Consider the following 26,659-nt stretch of genomic DNA (forward strand, 5'->3'; position numbering starts at 1 on the left):
ATTGTGCCCAGGCCTGGAAGGTTTCCAGTCTGAAGAAAAAACTTACTGAGGCATCTCTGAGGGTGAGATCTGTCTTCAGTTTGATTAGACATAGATTTGTGCATTTTATTTTATTTTGCTTGGTGACTTACTTTGTTCTGTCTGTTACTACTTGGAACCACTTAAATCCGACTTTCGGTATTCAATAAAATCAGTTTTTACTTATTAATTAACTCAGAGTCTGTATTAATACCTGGGGGAGCAAACAACCGTGCATCTCTCTCTAGCAGTGTTATAGAGGGTGAACAATTTATGCGTTTACCCTGCATAAGCTTTATACAGGGTAAAACGGATTTATTTGGGTTTAGACCCCACTGGGAGTTGGGCATCTGAGTGTTAAAGACAGGAACACTTCTGTGAGCTGCTTTCAGGTAAACCTGCAGCTTTGGGGCTAGTAATTCAGCCCCTGGGTCTGTGCTGGAGCAGACTGGCGTGGCTGGCTCAGCAAGACAGGGTGCTGGGGCCCCGAGCTGGCAGGGAAAGCAGGAGCAGTCTTGGCACATCGGGTGGCAGCTCCCAAGGGTGTTTCTGAGATCCAACCCATCACACTAGTAACTTGCTCATTCATGCTGAGTGCCCTGAAAAATCCCAGGGAAGCCAAATGGGAGCTGCGGGCAATGAGCAGCCCTCGGCAGGGTCAGCCCCCTCTCGCTGGGGCGGGTTGCAGCCCAGCCCAGGGCGTGCTGCAATACGAGGTGTGACTGCAAGCCCAGGTAGTCAGACCCGAGCGAAGTTGGATCTAGCTAGACGCAGTCTCGGCGAGCCTTGATCTAGCGAGATCAAAGCTGGCTCGAGTAACGCCGCCAGTGTCGCCACGCTGAGTGCCGGGGGCCAGCCTCCCGAGGGCCCTCCCTGGGTACCGACTCCAGCAGCCAGCCTGTGCTGCCGCCCACGCGGCTGCTGTTACTCAAGCTGGCTTTGATCTAGCTCAATCAAAGCTAGCTGGGCTCTGCCTACAGGTGTGGCAAGCTCCCCTCCTGGTTGCAGCACCCACATGCAAAGAGCCCTTTGTGGATCTTTGAGATGCTTTAGGTACGGAGCATTCCTGGCACCGAAGAAGTCAGACCAGCTGCTGTGGGCGGGGGGAGCCCCAGCTCCGGCTGGGAACTGAAAGGAGGGGTTCTCTGTATGGGGCTCTGGCCCCTCTTCCCCTGCCTCCCTGTAGTTGGCTACCAGGCTGGTGAATTACAGTAACTAGGGCAACTCCCAGGCCTGCAGCTGGCAAAGAGAAACAGCTGATGCGACTGATTCTGGTCCTGTCAATAAACTCGCTGGTAAAGGCACAAAGTATTCTGGCTGTTGGAGGGTTGTGCGTTTGCTGGGCTCCCCCAACAATGGAGTGGGGTGGGGAACCCAGCTAGGCCGGTGTGGTCACAAGGGAAAGCATAAATGACCCCTCTTGTAAGCCAGGCCACCTGGATTCCCCCAGCTGCAGGCTCCCCTCCGTGCTGTGTGACTCTGCTCCTGAGCCTCCACTCTTGCGTAAAAGAGAGAAGGATCACGCCAGCCCTCGTGGTTGTGAAGAAAACCGTAGATGCAAACAGAGTGTAACAGCTGCATCGTCGTCTTCCTGAGTCTGCAGGGAGCCTGAAATGAGAGTTCTGTTGTGTGAGAACTGCCCTGTTCTTCTCAGTTAGTTGTTAACTCTGAACCCTAGTGATGTCCCTTTAAACATCAGCATTGTTATTTCTCTCCCTGCTGATCATCCAAGCCGAAGAGTCCAGCTAATGTGCCTTACCCCTTGATCCCAAACTGTCCCCCTGCATCTCCCCGGGGGCCAGAAATCTCCAACTGCTCCAGACCCAGATGCCAAAACCTCCGGCTTCCTCCGTGATGAACCAGAGGTTGCCCAGCGGGGTCCTGCTCTTTGTGTCTGAGGGGAGGGTCAGCACTGACGTGGGGCTGCGTCCTGTCAGGGTGCACACGCTGCTGCCAGAAAAGACAGTGCAGCCTCCAGAGCTAGGAAGCCTCCTTCTTCCAGCAGTGCAGGGGCTGGATGGGGGGACCAGAGACTGGGAATCCAGGTGCAGTGGCCCTGAACTGTGACATGCTGCAGTGACTCGGAGAAGGGAATGACCCGCATCCAGCCCTGCAGTGGGCTGAGTGGACCCTGACGGTCTCCCAGCCGAGCACTGGCTCAGCCAGCTGCTGCTGAGCATGCAGGATGCGATGGGGCACAACACACGGGCTTGCCAGCCCGGTGCGCCCCTGCCCTTTCTGTGGGACCTGGGAGTTCGGCTGCTTTCCACATCCTCAGCTCTGCAGCCTCTGAGCCTCTTGTTTTCTTCTGAGTTAGGGCCCCCTGCAGCCACCCCTTTCCCCCGTGGGCCCTGGCTAGCTGCCCTTGTGCCGGCCAGCGAGTTTCACGGTCTCTCTCCGCACGGTTTCCCCAGGCAGCCTCCCAGCGGGCAGGCAGAGCTGTGAGCCCCGTCTAGAGAACGGCTTTGGGATCCCCCGTCCTGCAGCAGCGTCACGTCCTAGGCGAGGTCAGTTCTGGTTCTTCTAGGAATCCCTCACTGGGCACGGCGCCCTCGGCTATTGGGAGGCAGGGGGCTAGGGGACGATGTTCTAGATACACGGGGAGGAGTGCACCTAGCTCCCAGTCCTGGGGGTGACTAGCAGGAATGCAAAGCTCTCAGCCCGGCACCTACCCAGCACGGACCACAAACCCCAGGAGCATTGTTGCCCAGCTCCTGAGTTCCCCACGGAGGTGACCCTGGCCAGGGGAAGCCACTTCCAGAAGTCCTGCCGTCCTGCTCACATCCCGTGGCCGGCCACCGCTCCAGCGGGCTGGCTCTGACCCAGCGCGCCCACAGGTCGCGCTCGTCGCTGGCACGGCAATGGCAAAGACCCGGTGCCTGCTCTGTCTGTTACTTAGCGACCCTCTGTCGCCATGGTAGTACCGGAGCTGCTGGGCTGGAGGCAGCGCACAGGCCTGGGCTGGTCTAACCTGGGCTTCTTGCTCTGATGGGCTCCTGCGAGCCTCTGTCGCAGCTCCGGTAACGGGAATGCTGCAGCTGCCCGTTGTGACCCCTCCCTCCCCGCAGCCGCGCAGAACTGGGCTGCAGAGTCCCGGCCGGGAGGCGAGCAACGCACCAGGCCAACGGCTGTGTGCAGCCCACGCACTCGCCCGCTGCTGCAGCCCCGCCACGCCCATCGCTGCTTTGGAGGAATCTGAAGGCGTGTCCCCTGCCCGCTGGGGCCCGCACAATGGGCTGGGTGCAGCCACCTCCTCCCAGCAGTGTCCTGGTCCTTAGGCAAACGCCCCCGGCCAGGTTCCCCTGCAGACGCGGGGCAACGCTAGCTCTTAGCGTGCCCGAGCAGCAACCTCGCGGCTAGGTCTGCACCGCAGAGCGAACCCAGGCAATCCTCGCTCACGTGGACTCCTCGTGGGTCAGCCTGGGCCAGGGAGCGCGGCCACGCAGCGCGCGTGCGAGCCGCTGAGGTGTCGTGCTAACACGAGCTGTAGCTACACCCCCGGAGGGTGGGTTCTCGTGCGCGGACAGGACTCGAGTTAGGGGCAACACCCGCGTGCACGGCAGCGGAGAGGAGCCCTAGGAGTCTGGTCAGCTTCTCGGGGGCTGTTTGCAGGCCTAGCGAGGCTTGGCGGGCCCACCATGCTGGATCAGCCTCTAGGCCAGGATTCGGTCTCTGGCAGGGGCCAGCCCCTCAGAGGCGGGTGTAAGAAGAACCTGCCCCCCCGCAGTAGGTCTCTCCCTGACCTCGATCACCTAGAAGCCGGCTCCAAGGTTTTGTTCCCCTTCCGCTGTCAGCGTTGGGACCGTCACATTGTCCCACATCTGCCCTCCGCAGGGTGCCTGTTCTCTTGCCTCTCCCAGCTGCCTGGCAGCAGCCCCATGTTCTCCTAGGACACCCCCCCCCCGCTAAGCCTTGGAGGGATGAAGCCGGTTTGCCAGGCCGAAGGCCACAGCTGGGTCTGCTCCCCCAGCCCAGGCTGGAGAGGCCTCGATGGAGCCGCCCCGGGATGGGAGCTCAGTTCCAGGGAAAGGGGCAGCTGCTCCCCAGTCTAAAGAGCTGCCCCGCCTCCCGCTGCCTCCTCTCTCCGCGGGGGAAAGGCTCCGTTCAAAGCCTAGAGGAGGGAAGCCCACAGCAGGCTGGTAGGGCTGGGCCCCATATGAATGGGTGGCACTTGGAGACTCCCCACCGTGGCTTGGCGCAGGGAGAGGCACCCATGCTGCCCAGCCCTGAGCTCCACCTGAGCCTGGCAGGGAGGGGTCTGGGCAGAAGGTCTGAGCTCACTGGCTGGCTGGCCCCAGGGAGGAAACGAAGATCAGCTGCTCACTGGAGTCAGCTGCCCCTGGCCTGGCCGTTCTCAGAGCAAGTGGGGTTCCAGCACTGGCAGGAAGCCATCCCAGAGCAGTGAGGACCCCTGCATGCCCCCGGGGGCCACACCAGCACCAGGAGAGTAGCCGCACTACAGGGGAGCCCAGCTGGGTGCCAAGAGCCACCGCTGCCAGGTACTGAGGGAGAAGGAGGTTTGCTTTGGGGGTGAAGAGGAATATGACCCACCTGATGGCTATGGGGAGGGGCCGGGGCAGCGTGCATGGGGCGTCCTGCCCCCGATGGCCGTGGTCAGGAGCGCGCACAGAGCAGCGTGAAGCCGAACCGTGCACTTTAATTCCCACACCTGGTTTAAAAGAGAGGCAGGACTTTCCCAGGGACTTTATTGCCAGCAACTGCGTGAGCAACATCCTCTGAGTCCCCGTGGGCTTCTTTGGGCTGCTCGGTAGCCAGGCTGCCGTCCTAGGGGCACCGTACAGGCAGCCCCCTTTTTCACACCTCTCCCCCTCCCCAAATTGCCATCCCCCCCTTGATTGCTATGGTACGTTCCCACCATCCTCCCCCTGAGCGGCTGCTTCCTTTCCCCCCGGGGGCTTAGTGCCGCGAGGTTCCGAGGAACCGATTTGCCCCCGGCGAGGGCCGAGGCAGGGGGACCGTCTGCATTCGGTTCTCCAGTGGGTGTCTCCGCTAGGATGAAATCCACGCCGGCCTGCAGAACAACAGCCCGGGCCTGGGGAGCCTTGTGGGTGAGGCGAGGATGGCGTAGGTGAGCCCTGTTTTGGCGCCGGGGGTCACTCCAGGATGGGGTAGGTGGCGTCCGTGGCCACCCCGCAGTTGTTGTCTTTCATGGACATGAGGATGTAGCCGTTGTTACCCCAGTAGGTGGACCAGGAGTTCTTCACCAGCCAGTACAGCTCCCCTTGGAGCACGCCGTAGCCGACAGCCAAGACCGCGTGGTCCAAGTCACTTCTCTGGTTACCTAGAGGGGCCAAAATAAATATGTAACCGACGGCGCTGCACCGCTAGCCAGCTCGTTAGTGATAGAGCCAGGGCCTCGCGTCTCAGCCACACGTCTCAGAGCACGTTGCAGCAGTGGATAAGTGTTGTTATCCCCCCAGGTAAACTGAGGCACCGGGTTTACATAACTAGCCCCAAATCACCTAGCAAATGCACAGCAGAGCTGGGACTAGAAACCAGGAGTCCTGGCTCCCCGTCCAGTGCCCTGTCTTCTACCCTGCCCTGCCGTTCGTGCTCCTCGTTAGCCGTTTCTGACCGTAGAGTCAACGGCAGGATCCTGAGCAGTGGCTCCAAGCTTCACAGATGCCGCTCTGCAGCCTGGTAAGCAGGCAGCAAATCCGCTGGGTTTCATTCCAGATGCTCCTTTCGGAGACTGAACCTGTAACCCTCCCAGCCAGCTTGTGGCTCTGGTGAAGCCCTGCCGTGTGGCAATATCATCCTCCTCTGAGCCAGGCATACCTCCAATTTAGTTTCCTTTCATCAAAGCCATCGGGCCTCCCCCCCGCCCCAAGGGAAACCCCCACATCTTGCTGAACTGGCTGGTTTGTCTGGTCTGAATGTACACAGCTGGGAAAGGAGACGCGGCTGCCCCCTAGCATCAGATCCCCTACAATGCACTGGTCAAGCCGCAGGGGCTCCAGATTGTCAGGGGAGTCATCGTGTGGTAGCGTCCCAGCATTGCCGGACCTGGCCACCAGCAGCCAACTGCCCAGGGCCATCCCAGGAGCCGATCGGCCGGGCCCGGCCGCACTCACCGCACTTGGGTTCATAGTAGACGCCGTTGGAGTAGAAGGAGAAGGACCGCCGGGAGGCGTCGATGCTGACGGCCACGGGGCCGTTCTTGTAGATGGCAGCTTTCAGGGCCGTGATGTTACCCGAGGTGACGTTGACGTAGCCTTTCATTTTGCCCACCATCTCGGACTTGTTGTAGTGGCACAAGCCGTTCTGTGACACAGACGAAGGAGATGACAGCCGCTCTCCTCCACCCCTGCACGCGCGAGCCAGGCCGGCGGCCCCAGGAGCGGGGGAGCCATCGGCGTCTCTGGCTGCTGGTGTGTCCAGTCTATGCTTTAATGCCCCTATTTCCTTTCTGTGACCCCAATCAGCACTGTGCTCCAGTGCCTTCCCCTAACACCCCCATAGGCAGGGGAGTCTCACCCCCATTGCACAGCCAGGGAGAAAGTGACTTTCCAGGTCTTCCAAGTCCCAGGCTAATGCTTTACCAGGGCCATGCAGCTGTAACTGGGGCCAGCAAGGGCGTGTTATCAGCAGTCCCAGTGGCTGCTTCCCATGTGGCTGCTACACCCTGGTCACTGACTCTGAGCGAGGTCGCTGGAGCGGCCCCATGGGATAGGGCCCAAAAGCCTCTAGAGGTCTCGGCCCTGCTGGAGGCAGAAGCTCCCTCTTCGTGGCAACCTGCTTTTGGCTCACAGCCCTGGAACACACCGGGGAGGCTGAGCGGGACCAGAGCTCCCGTGCCAATGGAGCCGCTCACCTGGCCTTTGTACAAGCCATAGGAATCGGTGCTGGCGATGCCGCCGTGCTTCTTGATCCACTCGTACGCGCTCCACTCCTCGCCGCCGTCGCAGCCGTAGTTCCCGAAGCCCCAGGAGCAGTCGATCAGGACTTGCTGGGACAGCGGGGTCATCACTCCGGTCTGGGGAGGGAGGAAACCCAGGTCCTCAGCTGCAAAGCCACAGCCAGGCGGCTGGCTCAGGAGCAACGAGCCTCGAGGGGGGTGTTCCCAGCTCTGCCATCCCCACCTCCAGCCAGTGTTGAGCGACGGCTGGGCCTACGCCGGGGGGGTCACCACAACATCCCTGGATCCTCCTAATTCCGCACAAAGACCATTCCCACCCCTCCAGCTGCTGGAGCGTCCCCAATCCCCTCCCCACCCTTGTTCCGGGGCAGGGCTCTGGTAGCTGCAGCGCGGCTCCTGCGCTCCCAAGCCGAGCCCTGGTGTGGCCGCGCCGTCCCGCTGGGGAGCGGGCGGGGCTGCCCGTGACACGTAGGCAGGCAGCTCGTGGCCTCAGCAGAGCAGGCAATCGCCTCGTCGGGAGGCGGGCGGGCTCTCACCTTGAGGAACAGGGCCCCCTCCATCGCCCCGGTGGTAGCAAAGCTCCAGCAGGAGCCGCACACGGCCTGGTCCTTCACTGGGGTCACGGCGCCTGGGGAGGGAGGGAACGAGGGAGGGGTCAGGGACTGAGACATATTGGCCAGGTGCCTCCAGGAATCTCCATCTGGGGAGCTCTAATCCACCCGGTTCCCTCTCTGCCTGGCTCCCTCCCTCGCTGCCCAAGAGCTACCAACGTTCCCCTGTGATGCAGGGCGTAGAATGCTGGAGACGGGAGTTTTAGGTTCTTGGGTCTGGTGCTTCCCTGGCCTGGGTGCTGGCAGAGCCCTCCTCTCCCGCCAGGGATCTCCACGCACTAACTAGCAGCCATGAATTAGGTCTCGCACAGCCCTGTGTGGCAGGGAAGTATCACCAGCAGGGACGGCTCCAGGCACCAGCGCAGCAAGTGCGTGCCTGGGGCGGCAAGCCGGGGGTGGGGCAGATGCCCATCGCCATGAGGGCAGCAGTCAGGCAGCCTTCAGCGGCGTTTCTGCGGGAGGTCCACCGGTCCCATGGCTTCGGCGGCAATTCGGCGACGGGTACACCGAATCCGCGTTACCAGCGGACCTCCCGCAGGCATGCCGCCGAATCCGCGTTACCAGCGGACCTCCCGCAGGCATGCCACCGAATCCGCGTTACCAGCGGACCTCCCGCAGGCAAGCCGCCGAATCCGCGTTACCAGCGGACCTCCCGCAGGCATGCCACCGAATCCGCGTTACCAGCGGACCTCCCGCAGGCAAGCCGCTGAATCCGCGTTACCAGCGGACCTCCCGCAGGCAAGCCACCGAAAGCCACCTGACTGCCGTGCTTGGGGCAGCAAAATACATAGAGCCGCCCCTGATCACCAGCTCCACTTTAAGATGGGGAAACTGAGGCAGAGCCTTGGTGACTTGCCCATGGTCACATGGGGAGTCTGTGATAGGAGCAGAAGCCTTGTCACTTGTTGCCTAGGTGAACCTCAGCCCCCCGCTCCCCCCGCTCATTAAGGGTCTAGGATTGGCATTTAAGTCTCTCATGCTTTATGAGAGACTTAAATATGAGTCGACAGTGTGCCCTTGTTGCCAAGAAGGCTAACGGCATTTGGGGCTGTATAAGTAGGGGCATTGCCAGCAGATCGAGGGACGTGATCATTCCCCTCTATTCGACATTGGTGAGGCCTCATCTGGAGTACTGTGTCCAGTTTTGGGCCCCACACCACAAGAAGGATGTGGAAAAATTGGAAAGAGTCCAGCGGAGGGCCACAAAAATGATTAGGGGGCTGGAGCACATGACTTATGAGGAGAGGCTGAGGGAACTGGGATTGTTTAGTCTGCAGAAGAGAAGAGTGAGGGGGGATTTGATAGCTGCTTTCAACTACCTGAAAGGGGGTTCCAAAGAGGATGGATCTAGTCTGTTTTCAGTGGTGGCAGATGACAGAACAAGGAGCAATGGTCTCAAGTTGCAGTCGGGGAGGTCTAGGTTGGATATTAGGAAACACTATTTCACTAGGAGGGTGGTGAAGCACTGGAATGGGTTCCCTAGGGAGGTGGTGGAATCTCCATCCATAGAGGTTCTTAACGTCCGGCTTGACAAAGCCCTGGCTGGGATGATTTAGCTGGGGATTGATCCTGCTTTGAGCAGGGGGTTGGACTAGATACCTCCTGAGGTCCCTTCCAACCCTGATAGTCTATGATTCTATGAATGGATCACAGGGTCACCCCCAGTTTATTCAGCTAATGGGTCTGCAGCTTCTGGATGGCAGCACTGCTGCAGTAAGACCAGCTTTGGCATCATTCGTTCCCCATTCATCCCTCCCGGAGGCATTCAGTCTGGTGCCAGCCCTGGGCCAGCCTGCTTGTCTCTCCCGGGGTCCCTGTGCCCATGGGGTGGGGAAAGGGAGACAGGAAGAAATGATTCGCCTGGACGGAGCTTTCTGCCCAGCAGCAGCCCTGTAAGCACCCGCTCACCGTACAGCCTCCAGTCCAGGATCTCGGGCAGGATGAGGCCAGCGTACAGCTCTGACGGAAACGGCTGCCCGTTGTTGGGGGCCCCGCTCTTTAGCCGGCCCCGCAGCACGGCCATCTCCTCCGGGGTGCGGTCGGCCAGGTGGTTCAGCGCCAGCTTGTAGGACAGGTTGGCCCGATTCTTGGAGTGGACAAACCTGGGAGGGGACGGATGATGTGACAAGAGGGGGAGCTGGGCAGCTCTGGCTTCTGGGCGCTGCTCTGCCCACCGGGCACTGAGAGCTCCTGCCGCCGCTCTACAGGCCTGGCGAAGGAATCCCTCCCCACTGGGCGCACCCGCAGCGTCCTCCCCTGCGCAGCAAGCCGATTAACCCTTAGAGTGCTGGCGCAGCCAGGCGGCTTCGGGGATGCCCGGTGCACGCAGGCTGTGACCCAGGAGGGCTCTGTGTGTTGGGGACGGAGGAACCAAGTGATGCCAGCCTGAAAGGAAGTCAACAGACCAGCTCCCGCTTGCAGCGCAAACACACCCCAGGGGGGGCTGAGATTGCAGCTCCTGGCGGCAGACCCAAGGGAGCGCTGCTGGAGCCAGATCAAAGCTAGTCGCAGCGTGGCCGCAGCAGCACGGGCGGTGACCCGCGCTGGCCTCCAGGCCGCAGCCCCGCGAGGACGCTGGGCACGCACTCGAGCGGCCAGCGCGTCTCACCACCCTGCTGGACGCTGCTGGAGCTAGCTTTGAGCTAGCCGGAGGAGAGCTTAGCTTGGGGATGTCCCTGCGAGCTGCAGTCACGCCCCCTGCCTGCAGGGGAGACGTGCCCCCAGGCCCCGCGGGGGAGAAGCCTTGGACTCCATTCTCCAGCCAAGGCAGAGTCACCTCCCAGCTCCCTGGGGGAACCCTCCGGCCTCCCTGACCCGGCAGAGATGCCGTTTCCTTCAGCGCACGATGCACCAGCTCTCTCCTCCTCCGTGACCCCGGAGCCCCCGGGCTGCCCCGTACCTCATGTTGTGGGTGAAGGTGTGCTGCCTGTGCTCCATCTCCCGCTCGCCGTCGTAGCTCTTCCCGAACGTCTGCCGGTAGTGGTGGAACACCTGGTGGGACCGGTCCTCCTGCTGCCCCACAAAGTCCTGCATGGGGTTGGCCAGGATCCAGCGCTCTGCTCCCAACCCGGGGAGCTCCCCACAGGACTTGGTTCCTAGGGCACAAGCACAGGCAGCCGTCACCCCAAGACTCCCCCCGCCCGGTCAGGTGCAACCTGTACAAGAGGCTTCAGTGATTGCCCTGATGCCTGCCGGGGCGGGTGGACCGAAGCTCTCCCAGCTGCCCAAGCTGCATGGGGCTTTGCCTCTCTGCACGGCGCTTTCCCCATGGACCGCTCCTCACTCCCTTCGAAAACGCAGCTCAGCAGGGCTGGCTCAGACGAGGCTGCAGGCCCCCACCCCTCACCAGTGCTAGTGCCACGTTCACTGCTCAGGGCCCAGTGGGGAGCAGGCAACCAGAGCTCCACAGGGATAATTAGATCCTCACCTCGCCCCAGGGAGCTGGGAGATCCCCTCTCTCTAGCCCGACTTTCCCAGCAGGCAGCCTCCTTCTTCTGCCTGCAGATTCCCGTCACAGCCACATGCTGGTTCGGCCTCTCATGGGCCTGCCCGACCTCCCATTCTCTGCCCGGGGCAGGGGGCAATTTGCCCCGGGCCCCACAGGGGCCCCGCGAGCCCTGGCCCGGCGGTGGTCTGGGTCTTCAGCAGCATTTCGGCGGCAGGGGGCCCTTCGGCGCTGCCGAAGACGCGGAGCGACTGAAGGCCTCCCCCGCTGCTGAAATGCTGCCGAAGACCCGGACTGCTGGGTTGGATGCAAAGAGAAACATTGGCATGGACACTCGGCAGGGGATCTTGGCCCTTCCAGATGCCAGGAGCCATGCTATGCCAGCAGGGCTTCCACAGAACCAGGCTACCTCGCAGAGAGGCCTGCATCAGCTGCGAACCTTATCACCCGAGCTGACTTAGCTGCTGGGACCCCAGCCAGCCACCGGTGGAAACATCTGAGAGCGGGCAGCAGCCCCCAGCCCGATATTGTCTCTGACATTTCTACAGCCCACGTGACTAAACCGCCCTTGCTCAATGTTTGTCTGGAGCCGGAGATGGGCGAGGGGGTTGGTCTCCCTGCTCTGGCCCTGAGTGCCTCTGTCGAAATAGTTTCACTGCTGCTTCTGGGCACCTCCTGAATCTGACATCAGTCTCTCCCAGGGCAACAGGACGTAGGGGGCCGCCCACCACTTCCTCTCCGCCCCGGGCTTCTTGAGGTCAATTCCCGACTCTGCCACCGATGACCTGGGGCAGGCCACATCCCCTCACTGTGCCTCGGTTCCTAATCCTCCACTCGGATCCCTTCCTCCCCCTTTGTCTATGTGCCCGTCAGGGCCGGGCGGGTGCCTGCACACGTCTCGGTGCAGCCCCTAGCGTGAAGGGACCCTGCTCCCAGTTGAGCACCGTACAGAGAAGAGGCTTGTCTCGGGCCGGGATAAATGCTGGCCCAGGGATAGAGAGGGCCCCCCAGGCCCGTCTTACTGTTGGTGGGGAGGTCGAAGACAGAGGCCGGGTAGCTGTGGGTGAAGTCGCTGTAGTCGATCTCGTACTTGTCGTAGTGGGAGCCCAGCACGCTGTTGTAACCCCGCATCTCGTAGTGGACGGGGGACCAGCCGCAGCTGGTGTTGGTCACCCACAGGGTGTAGATGTTCTTCTTCTTGCCCCAGTCGGACACGTCCTGCCACACGCCGCAGTACTGCCCTTTGAAGTACTCCTCCCGCAGGAACTGGGGAGGCAATGGAGGGGAGCCGCAGTTAGACCCGGAGGCTGTGTCCAGCGCTCTGCTGGTGGCACTGACCCACGCTGCCCACGGCCCCTCTTTCCCGCCCCGAGGCAGCTGGTGCGAATCCAGCCCCAGGCCTTGCCTTAAGGGGTGCTGCCCGGCGCACGGAGGTTGTGGGGCTAGGCACCAGCTGCAGACCCAGGCTTGTCTCTTCTTCTTGCCCCGTCCCCGGAGAGGGAAGTTTAATTAGGCTCTTGGGGGCAGGGATTGTCTCTTGTTTGGTGTCTGTCCAGCGCCTAGCGCAGCTGGGGCCTGGTCCGTGATTGGAGCTCCTGGGTCAGCTGGTACCATCCTACATAATAAATAATTTCTCTAGGGCACCCAGAGCACTTTCTGCACCCGCATCCTTCAGTCATGGAGCTAAAAACTCCTCAGCCACCACCAGAAAAGTCCTTCTGGCTTCCAAGATCCCCAGGGCGACCCCTCCCCCATCCTCCCTTCCAACCCAGTCCTCCCTTGTCTACCTCTGGCTATGCCCTCCGCAAGCTGCCTCCTCCCTTCTCATGGGCTCGGCAGCCACCTCCCATGTCCCCTCTGCTGCTGGCTAGCAGCGCCAATTGCATGTTCTTCAGACTGCGTGTTGATGGGCCTGCCTCTAAGTGAAGCTCTAGTCTTGAGTGATGCAAAGGCCAACATTGGGGGGTACCCTGTCCCCTGGCTCTCCGTGTTCCCCTGGCAAATTCAGACCATTTGCAATCCAGACGATTTCTTACTGCCAACCCTGGGATCTGAGAGTCAAGCTGAGTCCTTTCCTTCTGCGGCATCAGCCCAATCATAAGGATCCTGCCCCCAGTGATAGCTGGGTGACCCCCTGGGGATTGCACAGGCAGAACCTGGAATTTAGTTAGTAATACTGTCGATGCACGAGACAGAACAGAATCCGGCTCCTTCTCCTAGAGCTGGGCTGGCTCTGCAGAACTCGCGGGCCGTGAAAGTGGCTTTGGGTCATTCAACGTGGCCTCTGAATATATACAGTGAGCAGCTGTGTTATTGGCCCTGGGATTCCTGAAGCACCCAGTGGCTCCAGTCAAGCTTCAGGGCCCCCCCGCGCGCATCACAAGGAGACGGGCCTCGCTTGAAAGAACTCCCAGTCCGAATACAGGTACAGAGAAGGGCTACTAGGATGATCCGAGGAATGGGTCATGTCTTATGAAAGGAGACTCAGAGAGCTTGGCTTGTTTAGCCTAACCAAAGGAAGGCTGAGGGGAAATATGATTGTTCTCTATAAATATATCAGAGGGATAAATACCAGGGAGGGAGAGGAATGATTTAAGCTCAGTACCAATGTGGACACAAGAACAAATGGATATAAACTGGACACTAGGAAGTTTAGACTTGAAATTAGACGAAGGTTTCTAACCATCAGGGGAGTGAAGTTCTGGAACAGCCTCCCCCAGGGGAGCAGTGGGGGCAAAAGACATATCTGGCTTCAAGACTAAGCTTGATAGGTTTATGGAGGGGATGATGGGATAGCCTAATTGTGGCAATTAATTGATCTTTGATTATTAGCGGGTAAATATGCCCAGTGATCTGTGATGGGATTCCTGGGCGTATGGGGAAAACTCATGGATATACTGCTCTCTGGGGAACGGGGCTATGAAAAGATTCAAGGATCTGGGATCTGAGTTACTACAGAGAATTCTTTCCTGGGTGCTGGCTGGTGAGTCTTGCCCACATGCTCAGGGTTTAACTGATCACCTTATTTGGGGTCAGGAAGGAATTTTCCTCCAGGGCAGATTGGCAGAGACCCTGGAGGTTTTTCGCCTTCCTCTGCAGCATGGGGCACAGGTCACCTGCTGGAGGATTCTCTGCACCTTGAGGTCTTCAAACCACAATTTGAGGACTTCAGTAACTCAGACATAGGTTAGGGGTTTATTACAGGAGTGGGTGGGTGAGATTCTGTGGCCTGCGTTGTGCAGGAGGTCAGACTAGATGATCATAATGGTCCCTTCTGACCTTAAAGTCTATGAGTCTATGAGTACGAGCTTGAATCTTTTCATAGCTCCGTTCCCCAGAGAGCTGTGTTAAGCATGTAGCAGTATATCCATGAGTTTTCCCCATACGCCCAGGCCTTTTAAACAGCCATTGCCAAATTATCAACCGGGAGAAGCAGATTTCAGTTTTCATTCAGAGTCCAGGATGCGTGAAAGCAACTTTGCCCGACGCCCACAGTGGGGATCTCTCAGTAGCAGGCAGCTGAGTCACCACACAGGCTCGCCCAAGCTGCCACCTCGTTGCAGTAAGGACTAGTTGCAACAAATCTCCCAGGGTTGGGAAGGTAGAAGAGATTCTCGGCCAGCACTGGTGCCTCCTTCCCAGGCTCATCTCCCTCTGCAGGGTCTGGCTGGCCAGGCAAACCCCCTGCTCGGATTGGGGCCGTCCATTTCTGACACTGCTAGCAACCACACTGGGCTCCTTGGCTTGTTGTGCTATTTTTGTGTTGCTTAGACACAGGGCTTCCCCAGAGGGCATGGAACTGGTTCTGCCGGCTCTTATGCTCGGCTCTCAGCAGGGGATGGAGAGGAGTGGGCAGAGTGGAAAACATGCCACCAATCTCTACCTGGAATTTCCCCAGGGAAATTTCTCTACCTAGAATGTCCCCAGGGATATTTGGCTAGGGTTAGAGCAGTCCCGAGGCTGCTCTAAACTGCTCCAAGTATTAGGAGAGAGAGTTGGGGAGCTGTAACAGTGCATCTTCCCGGCTGCACCCCACAGCGGGGACCTGGGAAGCTGCACAAGGTGTGTGCATGAACCTTCACCGGCCAGGAGAGGCCAGGAAGAACACAGAAAGACACAGGGACTCAAGCAAGGAGACAGAGACTTGGCATTTACCGATAAGCTATTGAACAACTGTCTGCGGCTTCCCACGTTCCTGTAAGGAGGAGGCCTGCAGGGCATGGGCAGGCCAACTGTCAGGTGCTGTCTACAATGCCACACGGACTGGAGAGCGGAATGGGGCTAACGGTTCTCCCAGCTACTGTGAACCCAATCGCTGCTCTGACCCGGCCAAGCTGCTGTCAGTCTGGGTCTGAGTCATTGCCCCTGGCCCAGTGCCTGGTGTCCTGCGCTCCTCCCCCGTCCCGCCCAGCTCCCCGGCGGAAGGGACTCACCTTGAAGCCATGTGTGTGGGGAAAGACGCTCTGTGGCTTGACGAGCTTCTCTTTCGTGCCATTGAGCCGGAAGCACTTCACGACGTTCACCTCCGTTTCAGTAGTTTCCGGCGTAATCTTGTAGCTGGTACCGTACGGCTTCACCGATCCCAGCTGGTAAGTTATCACCTGCCCTGCAAGGTAGGAAGGGAAAATAGAGTCAGCCAGTTTCTACGCAGGGCTGCTCTTAAGCGCTGTCCACCCTCCTCCCACAGAGCACCGACTGAGGGGGTGGGATCCTGCTTCCCCTCCAGGTTAGGAGATGCCACGCTGCCCTGAGTCACGGGCATGGTCGTTGGGTCTGGGAGAGCCAGGCACGGCATGCAGGTGACAATAGGAAACGTCACTCGAGGACCCTGCACTTCCACTCTATCATCCTCAGTACGTGACATCCACATTGCTGTCCAAATCCACCCAGTCGTCCAAGCAGAGGCAACCCCTGCCTGACCGATAGCAGGACCGAGCTGTCCATCTGCAACAGTTCAGCCTCGACTTCTTCGCCAACGGCCGCAACTCCTGCGCTAACCCAGCCAGCCCCTTGCACGAGCAGGACATGGTGTCACCCCAGACTTGGCACGTGACAAGTTCTGCTCATAGGCACATCCTGCTCTACAGACCCACAGGAGACTCTCTCTAGTCCTCCTCCCGCAAGTACCCTGGCAGCTTACCGTGGTAGTACTGGATCCGGCTCTTTCCTCCGCTCAGGTTGTACCAGGCTTCGAAGGGCTCCTCGATTTCGGCGTACGGCAGGCTGATGACTCCTGCAGCACACGAGGGACAGGTTAGTCAGTGTCTTTTGCTTGGCGTCGGGGGACAACAAGGGCACAGGTGTAGTTAGCGGAGATTCCCCGGGAGAACGCACACTTCCAGCCGGCCCCTTTAGCCGACACGGGTGACGAGGGGGAGCCTGTCGCACTGATGTACAGCTCGAAAGCACAGGCGTGGGCACCTGCCTTTGGTGCTCTCCGGATGAGGCGCCTGGAGGGAGCTTAGCAGAAAGTGCTGGGCTCTGGAAGGTGCAGAGCTGTTCTCGCATGTGGTTGAGAATTGCCATAAATCAGCGCAAGCCTCCGACCGGCTGTCCCCACTGCCCTAAGCCAGTGGTCTCCAAACTGTCGGGTGCACCCGCCTGGGGGGTGCGCGGAGGAATGTTCAGGGGGCATGTGGCAGGGCCTGAGAGCACCAGGCCACCCAGCCCCATTCTGCCCCCAGACCAGTTTCAATGCCAGCCACAACTCCGTTCCGCCCCCAGCCCAGCTCTTCCCTCTCCATCTCTAGCCCCAGCTCCCCACCCCCCCAGTTCTGCCCCCAACTCCACCTTCAGCCCCCGCTGCTCTGCTGAGGAAGCCTTGGCTGTGCAGTAATGGGGGGGAGCGGACAGATTCCATTACTGGGGAGGGAGGGCGCAACAGGAAACGTTTGGGCACCACTGCCCTAGGCTATGGTGGGTGGATTTGCCAGCTCACCCAGGGGAAGCTCCTACGCTCCAAACGCGTTCGGTATATGGCTACGCTTTGAGCTGGGGGAGAAATCCTCGGGCTAGCTCTGACCTCGGGCGCTGAAGCCAGAGCACAGCCGCAGCAGGGGCGAGTGTGCAGCTCTGGGGAGGTGCCCGCTTCCGTCGGGTTTATTTCTGGGAATCTGGGAAGGAGACTAGGGGGCTCTGCTCTGGGGCTGAGCATTTCCTCACAGCCCTGGAGCCGGCTCTCACCCCCTGGGGTTCAGAGTCAGCCCTGGGCTAAGCTGTCTATGGAGCTGAGCTCATTCCTGCCAGCTGGTTCCTAGGGGCTCTGTTGGCCACACAAGTTCCTCCATGCCCAGCACAACACAGAATCCTGGGCATGGATTACGCAAAGACTGAGCCTTGAACCCAGGCTAAGCGGCCATTAGAGAGGCTCCCCCAGCGCTGCCAGCTCACACCCTTGGTTTCTTGGGCTTGTAATTGCTGTGAGAATGTATCCGGAGCAAGCGCTCTGTGCGAGGCTCGCGCCGGGGCCGGGGGTGCACGGCACGCGTGTCGAAAGGCCAGGCTCTGTCGTTGGAGGGATAAGCATAGGAAGCTAGACAGTAAAGTGGAGCTTTGTTGTTGAGGAGGGTTTGTGCAGGCAACCGGTGGCCCGCGCAGCCGGGTTGCCACAAGCCGCGCCGTTGTTTCATCCTGGGAGAAAGCCGCAGACTCTCCTCAGAGGCCCGGTCTCAGGACATTCTTCTGCACTGAGTCTAGAACAATCATGATCATTCTTTGGTTCGGCGGTAGCACACCCACAGTGTACTGGGCGCCGGCCCCACAGAGCCAGGAAAACACAGTTCCTGCCCCAGGACCTTCCAGTCTGAGGAGAGCAGCCAAACTGGAAGCCTGCAGGAGAGGAACGCGGGCCCAGATCCGCAGACGTAGTTAGGTTCCTGCTGTCCATTGGAAGTTCAGAGCGTAAATACCTCTGAGGATGCGGCCCCCAGCGCTCCGGAGCCCGGCTGGGTGCCAAGCTCTGGTTGCTAGGGGAGCTGGGAGTTGATGGAGTTACTGGGTCGAGCTCTCCTTTGGTTATTGTTTTTTTTTTCTGGGAAGGGCAGATCAGATCCAAGGCCTCAATTAACCTCATCAGCAATTAGCCCGCCACAGCTTTGCACAACTGCACCGGGCACACCCATGGCTCTGTCGGGTTGGGCAGAGGCTGAGGTGCTTCTCGGGTGGCAGCCGACCTGGGCTACCGGACACACACACACACACACACACACACACACACACACACACACACACACACACACACACACACACACACACACACACACGTGTTGCTGCCCATCCGGCCCTGAGGTGTACAGAGAGAATGTTACCTTTGACATGGTAGATATCTCCAAATTCAGGGATGTTGCTTAAAGGTTTGCAGCGTTTTCCTGAAAGAAAAGAAAGACAGAGGTACGGAGCCGTCCCTGGCCTGCTAACCTAGCCGCCATGTTCCCCCTGTTGGAGGGCTCCGGTTACACCCGAGCGCCAGTTTCAGACCTGGGGCAGGTGGGTGCAATGCCAGGGACTTCAGTGGAGTTGCACCTGTTTACAACAGCTCTTAGCTCTAGAAATGGCTGCCGGGGTTTGCATGGGGCACTCACTCCAGCGAGGGCGGGTACGATCGAGATGGCCCTGGGCCGTGTCCTGTAGTGGTGGGAGCAACCTGAAATCGAGGCACTGAGATGCAACGGTGAGGTACATAACTGAGCCGTGTGCGCTGCATGGGTATCCGCACGCAGTCTCCCAAAGCCTGGGACGCCAGGTTGGGTACCTGGGGGGGATGTCCCCAGAACCCTACACCTGGCGCTTGCCCCCTGCACGCTCGCCCTCTCCCAGGAACAGGTGACTGCTGCCAGGTCTGCCACCGCCTCGCTGCAGCTGGGAACCGCTCGCGCCCGCCGGCGGTGTGCAGCTCGCACGTCCTGGCGGGAGGCCCTGTCAGTCACACGAGGTGAGACGGGACCGCCGGGGTCAGCCAGACGGCTACCCAGCCTCCTTTGGAAAACCTCCAGCGAAGGCACTTCCACAACCGCCCAAGGCGTCGGTTCCGCTGGCCTTGCACTTAATCCAAACCTGCTCTGCTGTAGTTTGAACCTGTCGCCTCTTGTCCTGCCCCCTGTGGCAAGAGAGAACAACTTTCCTCCATCGATTTTCATGGCGGCCTTTACGCTCCTCTTCTCCAAACTAAACAGGCCCCGTTCCTTCAGCCTTTGCTCAGCTGCCTTATTCCATCCCTTCCATCAGCTTCCTCGCTTGCCTCTGGATCCTCGCCAGCTTCTCTCCATACTGCTTGGCCGATCAAAAAAGATTTGGCCAAGATTTCCCCAGGGGAGTGCCTGATGCCAGGCTCCTACATGCATACTGAGGCACCTACGTAAATGGGTTTGGGTCTCAAAAGTGACGAGTGCCCACCAGTTCCCACTGGCCACGCTGGGCTAGGGTGGCCAGACAGCAAGTGTGACAAATCGGGACAGGGGATGGGGACTATTAGGAGCCTAGGTAAGAAAAAGCTCCAAAAATCAGGACTGTCCCTATAAAATCAGGACATCTGGTCACCCTGCGCTGGGCGGTACCAGGTTGCATTGGGGGGCTGGCAAGGCGTGGTCCCGTGGGCTAAGCCGTTGCCCTGTGAGTTGCACAGGTCAGGATTTGACCCTCACAGTTTCAGACACATCGTATGCTTCCCCTCCTTTACCCCAGGGGACGTGGGCGTGCAGGCAGGATCTCTGCTCCCCAACAATGTGGCTGGGGTTTAGTCATCAGCCGCAGGCTAAAAAGCCAACACGCCCTGTGTTTTAAGGAACTCGTCTTTCCCCTCATGTCAGCATCTTCCTTGGAGGGGGACAGGTCTTTAAATTGGAGGGGTAACCGCAGCCTGTCTGGAAGCACCGCTCCCCATTTGCAGAGCACGCCATGGTGCCCTCTGCGCCCTCCACCCTTTGGTCCCCCAAAGGGGGCTGGGGGGCCGAGAGGAAAGGCAGCTGGCATGTGGCACGGAGACGGTGGCCCATGGCCCTCTGTGCTTCTGGGTAAGAGCAGTGCCTAGGGGCTAGCACAGGGGTCGGCGACCTTTCAGAAGTGCTGTGCCGAGTCTTCCTTTATTCACTCTAAGGTTTCGCGTGCCGGTCATACATTTTAACGTTTTTAGAAGGGCTCTTTCTATAAGTCTATAATATAGAACTAAACTGTTGTTGTATGTAAAGTAAATCAGGTTTTTAAAATGTTTAAGAAGCTTCATTTAAAATTACATTAAAATGCAGAGCCCCCCGGACCGGTGGCCAGGACCTGGGCAGTGTGAGTGCCACTGAAAATCAGCTCGCGTGCCACCTTCCGCACCCGTGCCATAGGTTGCCTACCCCTGGGCTAGCACATCACACAGGACGCAGGTCTCTGCTAGAGAGTGCAAAGCCCGAAGGAGGAAAATGCCTTTTCCCTGACGCCCCTCCCTGGCGGTGATGCTGGGCAGGGGGGGTAGCAGGTGGCTCTGTGCCACTTTTGCCAGTTTCAGGCCAGTTCTGCACAAAGGACTTGGCCGGGGTCGGGGCCGCTGCACACCCGAGAGAGTCCCAGATCGGAGCGCCGAGGGAGCGCCAGCGTCGCCGCAGCTAATGCCAGGCTGAAGCACAGCGTCAGGGGAAGCTGCTGCTGGGCTGCAGAGCACGTGCTGCCCGGAAGAGAGGTGCCAGCTCACGCCCAGAGAGAGCCCGGCCACCCAGGTTTGCTTTTAGGTTCTAAAAGCGAGACTCTTGGGTTCCCCCTGGAACATTTCACGGCGGTCCCCGCTCCCACGCCTAACTCAGCCCCCTCTGCCCCTACACAGCTGCCCCCCGCCTGAATGGTCCCCCTCCTCCAGCGCCGCTGCATGGGGCATAAGGCTGAGGACTATCCAGGCGGTCGCTTGCAGGAGCCAGTGGCCCCGCGTGAGAACTCACCATCCGGTCCAGCTTGTCTGGCCACATTTCACTGGGCAGAGCCAAGCGTCCCAGCTACTCTGCCCCATCGAGCTGGGGATCTCCAAGCGCTTCACAGACACGTGTGAGCAGCGCCGCACACCCTGGCGTGGAAGATGGGTCTCTCCTGGGGAAACTGAGCTCCAGGAAGGGGAAGTGACTTCCCAAAGGTCACGGAGGAAGCCTCAGTCTCAGTCCTATGCCCTAAGCACAGCCCCATCCTCCCTCCCAAGGAGGCGGAGGAGAGGCACTCAGGTTCCCCTGCTCCCATCACCTGTCGCCCTCCATCTGCTCCCACTTGTTCATCCCTCGGGGCTGCAGCAGCTCCACTCTCCCCAGCTCCGGCTCCGCCGGTTGCAGAGACAGACTCACCTGCCACCGAGCTCCACAGTGCGAAGAGCAGAGCCCACTGGAGCGCCCCCATCCTCGCAGCTCCCTGCTCCACCTGCCCTGGGCTGCAGCCGTCTGAGCAGCAGCTCCTAGCACCCCCTTGACACGGTGCAGGCAAGACCAGGAACTCGGGGAGCCAATGGCCACAGCCAGGCCCTGCCCAGAGGAGGGGAAGGAGCCTGAGCGTGTCTTTGCAAACAGCTCATTTGCTGGTGCCTCTAGTGCTGGGAAGGGTGGATTGGGCAAAAGAGGGAGGAGTGGGGAGATGAAATGAAAGGGCGAGAGCGGCTCCTGGCTCAGGCAGGGAGAAGAGCAGAGGAACGAGCGCTCAGCGCTGCAAGGGGCAGTGGGTGCAAGGGTGGGAGGGTGAGTCAGAGCAGGGGTGGCAGGGCCAGGCCTGGTGGTGGGGCAGCCCTGCTACAGACAGGCCTGGCAACGCTTTTGCAGGATTTAACTTGCTCACTCGGCTTAGCGGCCGCGTTGTGAGCGGGGGAGCGGGGCTGCAGGTCAGGCCTGAGGGGCGTTGGCAGAGCTGTGTGGGCCCAGGACTGGAATAGCAGGGGGCTGAGGAGCAGGAGCGAGGGGCGGGAGGAAGCCAAGGAGGCTGTGAATCAAGAGCAAAATTCCCAGTGTCTCCTGCAGCCCCGTGAAGCCTTTCCTGCCTCTGAGCTGAGCCAGGCGTCGCTTACAGCAGGCTCATTTCGGCACGGGGGCCGGTCGGCTCCAGAGCCAGCCAGCCCGGCCCCTAGAGCCTGGGTCAGACTGACTCACACCTGGGCCCTTCAAGCTGCTTTTTCAGCCAGCCTAGATCTGTCACAAAGGTCTTCTCCCCCTCCCGCCCCCCGCCCCGGTCAGAATTTCACCTGCCACGTCAGGTGTTCAAGCCCCTCTCTGGGGTCTGGGTGAAGGTGACACGACTCATGCTGGGGGGTGACTTTAATGCAAAGTAAAACTAGTTGAGACCTTAGATGATTAATGTGGCCCCTAAAGGCAACGGGGCTGGCCCAGAACAAGGTCCCTCCCCCCCCCCCCCCAAGGCAAGACCAGGCAGGCTATGGAAGGGTCCCAGGGGGCTGCACCGTGTGCCAAGGAGACCGGGAGAGAGCAGAGCACTCAGCAGAGACGGTAGCTCCCCCTTCTGAGCCTGCAACAAGGCACTTGTCCTCCCTGCGTGTGAAGGGCCTAGGCTGCCTGCTCTGGGAACGCAGCCCCCAGAAGACCAGCCGGTGGGACTCTTAGGGGCCAGGGAGAACCTGTGACTGAGGAATCAGGCAGGACTATCGAGTCGGACTCTGTGCGGGAGAGACCAGAGATGGACGCTCCAGAGACTGGCAAAGGGGAAAGAGCAGAGGCCCAGGGGAGCCTGGTGGCCTGGGCAGGACCCAGACCCGCAGGGGGCCGGAGTGGGGAGAGGCATCACAGCCCTGAGATCAGGGTGATGGGTGTGTCCCGTGAAAGGGCCAGAAAGGACGAAAAAGACCTAACGCTGCTTTGTGTTAATAGACCAGGAGGGCGCCTGGCAGCTGCGTGGGGTCTGCATGACGGTCGCCAACTGGCTTCACAAATGAGCTGCTCCCTCCCCAAGGCTGGGGGCCGGGACGGCAGGAGTCACTGCAGCTGGAAGTAAAGAACCAGGCTCGCCTCCTCTAGGGCTGGGGCACGCACGACATGCACTGGCCCGGGGCTCACATTCCTGTGCCCAGCCCGAGGGAAACTGAGGCACAGTAGCACATCCAGACCCAGAGGGGAGAACGGCCAGTTGCTCTCTTCTGATTGGGTGGACACAGCAATTCCTCCAGTGATGTCAGAATGTCAGCCAACCGCTGCTGTCTCTGGGCGTGGGAGTGCGGGCCGTCCCTCCTTGGCCCTGTCCCACCTTGGCAGTGCCGACTGGGTCCCATCTCCCCAGCAGCTCATGGCGTCTGAAGGTAGCCGTGCCCCTTGGTGAACGTGCCAGCTTCTGTCTGGGTCTGAGTCGGGACCCCTGCAACACCCCCCCTGCAGCACCCACATCCCCACATCCACCTGGGAGCAGCCATATCCCCCGCTGCCCTGTGGAACGGCCGAGTGAGCCCTCGCTGGGCGTGCCAGGCCGGCTGTGAGTGACCCCGCGAAGCTGAATGCTGCTGGCCACCACGTGTCACGCCCAATAGGTCCCGTGGTTCCCTGCTGAACTCCCAAAGACCTTTCAGTCCCTTAAACCCAGCTGCCGCGCACCACAGGTCCCACGGCTCTGGTGCCAGAACTCCGCTGGGAGGCGGTGAGTGCAACAGCAATCTTGCCTTGTGTCTCCTCGCTGACACGCCAGCCCTGACCTAGACTGCAGCCCCTGGACACTCCGGTGCAGGGTGAGCGTTACCACAGCTGAGGCAGCTGATGCTGAATGAGGAAGCCGGGCCAGCTCAGCCCTGGCTGTCATGCAAGTGCCTGAGGTGGAAATGCAGCCCCCTCTCCGCAGTCTTGTGCAGAGCAGCCCGTGGTGACTGGGTCACTGATAAGATGTTGCAAGTGATTAGTTGGGTTCCGGCTCGATGCATGCTTCCCCACCCCCCACCCTAGCCAGGCAGTCCTCCCAGTGGTCCTCCGTGGCTCACTGAGCGGTGCTGCTCCCGGACGGCAGCCAGACAGGGTTTATTCCCAAGGCCGAAGAGCCGGAATCCCTCCGGAGCTCAGCAGGAGCCTGGCGAGGCCAGCGCGAAGGGCTCTGCTGACTGCAGTGGCACCTTTTCAGCTCAGACGCTTCCCGCGCCCTTCACGAATCCGCTTAGCGCCTGCTGGGGGCGCTGGTCAGTGCTGACGGGGACAGGAGAGTAGCACCTTGCTGGGTCGTCCTTGGGGTGCTGCCACGCAAGCCCAGCCTGTCTCGGTTCAGGCGATGCGACAGCTGCAGGTGCAGGCACGTGGCTCTTCCCAGGACATGCTGCAGCCACAAAGGGGGACGTCTCACAGCCGCGTCCCCTGGCTTGGGTTAAAGCTAATCCTGGCCTAACACAGGGCCTCAGAACTGCGCTGGGGAGGGGGTGATGCCACTGGGGACTAACTCAGCGTAGGGACTCGTCTCGGACAAAGGGCTGGGATCAGCTGGGCTCTCCGATCCCACCGCCCCCACCAGCATGGGACCCCCTTCCTGCAGCCAGCATTGCTCCCTGCCACCCACAAGTGTGGGGCCTGATTCGCCGCTGCCCGCACGCTGTGGAGCCTCCGGTGCCTGTGCACAGGAGGAGCAAAGCACCACGCCGGGGGAGAGCGCGTGGTGAGCTCTGCCTTGGGAGCCTTTGGCACTTACTTGGAAATGCCGGCACAGAGGGCAGGGCGGGGAAGGCTCAGGGCCCTGGGCATCCCAGCACCCAAATGCTTTCCACAGTGCAACCTATGAGGTTTCCAGCCCGGCGGGATCTCCCAGCTCCTGCAGCAGAGCCGCTCCCACAGTGCCCTGCGCTGCCGTCGGGAGGTTTGGGAGGCAGCCGCGGAGTGTGGGATGGAGTTAGGAGAACTGGCTGACCCAGTGCACCTGCAAGGCCGGTGGGGTCTCATCCCCACTGGGTGTGGTGGACAGCACCAGTCTGACCCAGAGCAGAGCGAAATCCTGGCTGCCTGTTGTTGCAACCCGCTTGTGCGAGGCCTGGAGCAGCTGTGTGAGGAGCCAAGCCATCGCACAGCTGCAGGCTCAAGGCCTAACCTTCTGCAAGACTTGTTCACCCAGCGTGGCCAGCACCTGAGCGTGTAGATAACCATGCCCTTGTGTGAGGGGGGCGAATGACCGCCCCCTTCCCCCACCTCCCCATGGCTTCCCTGCCACAGCAGATCGCAGGCTGCCTGCAAGTGGATGTTGCAATGCACCCCAGCTGTTAACTCACTTGCAACACAAGCTCCTTCCTGTGTGAATGAAGGTCCAGCCCCTTCCTGTTGTGTGACATGAAGCAGAAGGGATCTCTCCTGTGTGACCCACTGCGGAGCACCAGGCCTGCTAAAACGTCGCCAGCCGCTGAACATGGGGGCTACATTGAGGCCGGTCCTGCTTTGCCATCCATTCCACCGAGGCTCACGGGGCCGCTGCTGAGCAAAGAGATTCAGTGCACCGCCTGGCATCGGTGGCACCTTGGTCTCTCCCACTAGGGGTACATGGGTGGAATGAAGTGGCCCGTGCTGCTATCCGAGAGCTCGTACCAGATGATCTCATGGGTTCTTCTAGCCACTCTAGTGAGTGTCCATCTTACGTTTATTCCCAGGCCTTCCAATCCCAACGGGCTTTCTAAATCCGGGCCAAGGTTTTTAACCCCCGAGGCTTAACTCAGGCTCCTTGTTCCCTGTCGAGGCCCCTGGGTAAGTGGTCTGATTTGCAAAGGTGCTGAGCACCCTGCAGCTCCTACCGCCGTCAACTGGCGCTTCAGGGCATGCAGCATTTGGGGGTTTGCTAAAGCACCCAGGGGAATCAGGCACCTCCAAGATTTTCAACCTTGACTAACTTCAGGGGCCTCAGCTTCTGGGCTCCCAGCTGGACACCCTCTCCAGGGGGCTGATTTTTCAGACGGCGCTTTCTGAAAATCCAGGTCCTTTTACAGTGACTCAGGGTGGGACCCAAAAATTCAGGCACCCCCCACCCCCAAATCACTAGTCACGTCTGAAATGCTCGACCTCAGGGTCCTTTGCAAATCCCAGCCCCTTGGTATACGCTGACGCAGCACCACTGCGATGCAGCCACCTCGGGGGTGGAGAGCGGCAGCCGGGCACAACAAGGGACAGGACACAGAGGTAGGGGGCCAGATACACAGGAAGTAGAACAGGGAGGCGAATGCAGAAGCTGATGATCCATAAATGCTGTCTGAGCGTGAACCTTAAGCTACCCCGATAGGCAGGAGAGCTACGGGACGGTCTCAGAATCCCTCACCGTGAGCTCGTGAGGCATCAGCAGCACTGAGCCTCTTTGCCATACAGGTCTTTAAAACACACCCCTAAAAATAACCACCAGGCGTGCAAAAAATAGCACCTGATTCGTGCTGAAAATACCCCGGCGCCTTGTGCTCTGGTCCCAGAGGCTGGATCGTCTCTGCAGGCAGGGAGACAGCGGCCAGAATCGGGCTGGGGGCGGGGACGCAGATAGCGCTGGTCGCTCGCTGGAGCTATTTTGAAGCTGGAAATGTGGTAAGTGCTAGCAGCATTCTCAGGCTGATCAGCAGCAGGTTCCTCTCCCCAACTCGCCCGAAAACAGAATCAGGGACTTGGTTTGTTCACACTGCAGGAAACGTCTGTTTTGCAATGATTGCCCTTCATGCCCCCCCATTCCCTCCCCGTGGCCTCAGGGGGCTGGGCAGGGGGGCCTGGGCTGGGGTGGGCAGCCCCTGCTTGTTGGCTCCGTCATGTCACAAGGCCTAAGCCCTCTCCTGCA

At 60.1% G+C, this 26,659-nt stretch overlaps 1 protein-coding gene across 1 annotated transcript; it reads right to left on the bottom strand.

The window, feature by feature from the left end:
• Positions 1 to 4,708: 4,708 nt before the first annotated feature.
• LOC123355527 (digestive cysteine proteinase 2-like) lies at positions 4,709 to 21,390 on the bottom strand. The gene is made up of 11 exons (XM_044998097.1): positions 21,256 to 21,390; positions 18,262 to 18,321; positions 16,095 to 16,187; positions 15,388 to 15,560; positions 11,977 to 12,220; positions 10,409 to 10,604; positions 9,418 to 9,611; positions 7,435 to 7,526; positions 6,854 to 7,015; positions 6,114 to 6,303; positions 4,709 to 5,320 (listed from the first exon to the last, which is right to left on the bottom strand). The coding sequence occupies exons 1-11, from the start codon at positions 21,305 to 21,307 to the stop codon at positions 5,133 to 5,135; spliced, it is 1,644 nt and encodes a 547-aa protein (XP_044854032.1). The 5' UTR covers positions 21,308 to 21,390; the 3' UTR covers positions 4,709 to 5,132.
• Positions 21,391 to 26,659: the final 5,269 nt, after the last annotated feature.

The sequence above is a fragment of the Mauremys mutica genome, chromosome 23 (genome assembly GCF_020497125.1).
Source record: "Mauremys mutica isolate MM-2020 ecotype Southern chromosome 23, ASM2049712v1, whole genome shotgun sequence".
NCBI lineage: Eukaryota > Metazoa > Chordata > Testudines > Geoemydidae > Mauremys > Mauremys mutica.

Excerpts from the sequence above, each read along its gene's own strand:
- LOC123355527 (XM_044998097.1), bottom strand. The coding sequence starts at position 21,307 with ATGGGGGCGCTCCAGTGGGCTCTGCTCTTCGCACTGTGGAGCTCGGTG. Across the intron at positions 18,322-21,255 it reads ACTGTGGAGCTCGGTGGCAG|GAAAACGCTGCAAACCTTTA; the intron begins GTGAGTCTGTCT and ends CTTTTCTTTCAG. Across the intron at positions 16,188-18,261 it reads AGATATCTACCATGTCAAAG|GAGTCATCAGCCTGCCGTAC; the intron begins GTAACATTCTCT and ends CGTGTGCTGCAG.